The 3,525-nt window shown below is 51.0% G+C and overlaps 1 protein-coding gene across 1 annotated transcript; it reads right to left on the bottom strand.

Annotated features, from left to right (window-relative positions):
• Positions 1–236: 236 nt before the first annotated feature.
• On the bottom strand, positions 237–1,065 carry LOC135428312 (uncharacterized). The gene is made up of 2 exons (XM_064682232.1): positions 958–1,065; positions 237–608 (listed from the first exon to the last, which is right to left on the bottom strand). The coding sequence occupies exons 1-2, from the start codon at positions 1,063–1,065 to the stop codon at positions 237–239; spliced, it is 480 nt and encodes a 159-aa protein (XP_064538302.1).
• Positions 1,066–3,525: the final 2,460 nt, after the last annotated feature.

The raw sequence follows: 3,525 nt of genomic DNA on the forward strand, positions 1-3,525 counted from the left end.
TCCAGGTTAATGGCAGTTCAGAATCTTTTCGCCTGCTAGAGGCACCTCTCCGGGCAATTACATCCCCGTGTCATTTCAGTCGCCTCATACGACAAGCAATGACTAGCTGTGGTAGTATTCTATGGGCCGCTTACCACACGGCTGTGTGTGTGTGTGTGTGTGTTTTTTTTTTGTATTCTGTTTATTATACGCTTAGTGTATACATTAGGCTTAGGTGTAGTGGGGATATATGTTGGTTAGATAGCGCGGATTGCCTGCGGAACGGCCACAAAGCATTGCTTCACAGGCATGTTCTTGCTACCTAAACTTCCTCCGTTCTCCGTCTGGCGCTCAACTCTCCTGAGTTCTAGCATTACTTCTGCTGCGAAGCTGCTGGCTGCTTCCCATTTTTGTGCGGTCTCTAGCATGGTCATAGCCAGGCTGTCCACCGTGATAGGTCTACCCATGCTGTCTTCCAGTTCCTGCCTGTTCGCTGAGAAACGTCCACACTTGAATATAATGTGATTGGCGTCCTCTACGATTCCTCTGCCGCACCAAGAACACTCGTCTGTGTTATCGTGGCCGAATCGCTTCAGGTAGCCCCTGAAGCATCCATGGCCAGATAGGAGCTGCGTTAAATAGAAGTTAGTATTCCCATACTTACATACTTATGCGTCCAGCGTCTTTTAGATGCGCGATCCCAGCGTGATTACCATCGTGCTATGCTCTGCATCCTTGCCTCAGTGCGAATCGAGTTTACTGTGCTGTTTCCATTGTGAGCTTATAGCAAACTACAGCTTCAGTTGCCAGTTCATTGAGCGGGACCATCCCTGCGATAACCAGAGCCGCCTCGTCTGATACCGTCCGGAAGGCGCAGCTGACCCGTAGAGCGCTTAGGCGATATATAGTGTTTACGCCTCGGTTGTAGCTAGGAACAGCCAATGCTCTGCTCCAGATGGGGGACGCGTACATTATTACCGCTCTATGCTGTTTCGGTCCCCGTGTGTTAAGCATAATCCTGGATAGCGCTCGACAGGATTCTGCAGCTTTTTTGTGCACATACTCCAAGTACTCTCTGAACGACATCCTTGTGTCCAGCAGGACGCCCAGGTACTTTAGCGCCCTCGCTGATTCTATTACAGCGCTGCCGACTTTTATGTGCGCTGTTTCCACATTTTTCCTGCTAATGACTAACACCGCTTCTGTTTTATGAGCAGCCACCTCGAGTCCAGCTGCTGCCAGCCATTGATGTACGCGGTCAATGATGTGGTTGCACGATTCTTCTACGTCCTTCAGTTCCTTTCCGACGAAGGCACATGTAAAAAAGCTGCACGAACTGCGCAGGGTGCAAGGACATGGCTAGCTTCAGCGCTCCATTGGGAATTACATCCGGTCCCGGCACCTTACTGGGCTTTAGGATTCTGGCAATCGTGGGCACCTCATCGACTGAGACTTCGTCGATTAGCACCGGCACCGGCTCAAATTCAGCTCACTTGGGTCAGAAGGCTGCGTTTGCTTGCCGGCGAACAGTCTTTTGACGACAGTTTTACACGTCTTGCCCCAAGGATCATATTCGGCTGAGTCTCATTGCCCCAGGAAGCATTCTCGCTTGCTATCTCGTATGGCCTTCTTTAGCAGTTTTCTGGCCCTCTGATACCCAAATTGTTCCTCGGAATAGTGGGGTCTACTTCGGGCTCGCTGGTATCTCCTTCTGGCTTGGATGCAGTTCCGCCGTGCTGCGACAATATTTTTGTTCCACCAGTACGTGAGTACTCGTGGCAAGCACTCGTTAATTGGCATGCCATTTGGCAGGCTCTACTCTCTGCGTTAACGGCTGTGACAAGCGATTGGACTTCGTTCGACAAGGCCACGGGGTCAAAAGTATCCCAGCGGTAAGCTTTTCGACTTAGGCTTCTCGTTCTGGCCGCAGGTCCCTCGCCGATCGCACATATAATTGGAGAGTGATCGCTTGCGGTGTATACGTCGCTTATTTCCCATTTTGCAGCGCCGAAAAGTGACGAGCTTGCGAAGGTGAGATCGATTATTGTTCCGATACCACCCCGACTAAAGGTGTTGTCCGAGCCGGAGTTTCACAGAGCTATATCCAGGGCTGCGGAGCTTTCCAACAGGGCACGACCTCTTGCGTTAGTTGCTTGGCTGCCCCATTCCACTGCCCCATTCCAGCATTGAAGTCACCAGCAATTATGACCTTTCGCCCCCTTGCGTCATCTACTAATGCGTCTAGTGCAGCTTGAAACTCGCTAAGCTGCATATTTGAGGCCAGGTAGCAGCTGTACGTCTACAGGCTGCCATAATGTGCGCGTACAAACACAGTAAAGGACTTTGTGCAGAGCGCAGCTTTTCCATCCTGATCCTCGGTCAATATTCTGCAGTTGGTCTCTCAGTGGTGAGGTTCACTAATAATGGCAATATCGATGCGCATTTCGCCAACAGTCTGCTCTAAGAGGGCTCGAGCAGCTATGCAGTCGTTAATGTTTAATTGAAGTAACCTTAACATTTCAGTTTGCGTACTGCCTCGCGGCACGCCGGACACTTAAAGCTGCCTGTAGCGTGATCCGTTGACTTTTCGCCTTTTCGACAGCAAAGGCTGCATTTAGGTGGCTTGAAGCAATTCCTCGCTTTTAAGTCCTCTCCGCTGGTGCAGTTCGCAGCGATGTGCCCAAAGCCCTTGCATTTAATGCACGGCTTTGATTGGTCGATTGCACGTATTCGGCAGACCACTATTCAATCCTCACGCTAGCCATCTCGACTGGGGTCCTGGTTTCTGGCACTGGGAGAGTTATAGTGGCCTTTCCTGGCCAAATGCTGGTCGCAGAGATTTGATCGCTTCAATCGACAGGGCATCTTTTAGGGCATCTTTAACTGCGTCATGCACTTCTTATCACGTTCGTTTCACCACGTCTAGCTAGTGAAGGCATCGTTTAGCCCTCGTCGCACTTTGTATCAGGTGCGAAGAGCTTACGAGCTTTTGCAGATTTCCTGCCTACTCGAGTTCATCTCGTATCAGCCCGTTAATGTGGCGTTGTCCGTTGATTGGCGCCGTAAGGCCGTTTAGGACTATGCCCATCTTTTCTATGGTGCATTTCAGGGTTCTTGGCAGCTTAATGATCGGTTTTGCTGGCGACGACACTGACACTCCATGCTACACTGGCGTGACCGCTTGGTGTGGCAGTGATCGCTGCAGCGCAGAGCGGCGCACAAGGGGCCTGCAACTCCTCTTCCATTTGGTCCTATCTGGGCACCTGTTCTTACTTACAGGCCTCTACAGAGTCCCTCGGTGGCCAGAAGTTTCTCTCAGGCTTTTGACCGCTGGGAGTTATACCGCTCCAACTCGATCAGCAGAGCCCCGTTATTATGGGCACCGCCGCGGCGGGGGGGTTGGAAATTGGTCTGTTCCGCGACCTTATACACCATTTTACCCTGGAGCCTGAATCAGTAACCGATACCGACTTCTTTGCATCTTCTTAAGCGTGTTTAGATAACGAAGCTTACCTGCACTTTCTGCCCGCTATCATCGTACATCGT

Source organism: Drosophila montana, unplaced genomic scaffold (assembly GCF_035044405.1).
Source record: "Drosophila montana isolate Dmon_TW-CO22-7 unplaced genomic scaffold, ASM3504440v1 contig_2441_1, whole genome shotgun sequence".
NCBI classification, from domain to species: Eukaryota; Metazoa; Arthropoda; class Insecta; order Diptera; family Drosophilidae; genus Drosophila; species Drosophila montana.

Coding starts and splice junctions, on each gene's coding strand:
- LOC135428312 (XM_064682232.1), bottom strand. CDS start 1,065: ATGTCGTTCAGAGAGTACTTGGAGTATGTGCACAAAAAAGCTGCAGAA. Junction 609..957: donor GACCGAAACAGCATAGAGCG/GTAATAATGTAC, acceptor TATTTAACGCAG/CTCCTATCTGGCCATGGATG.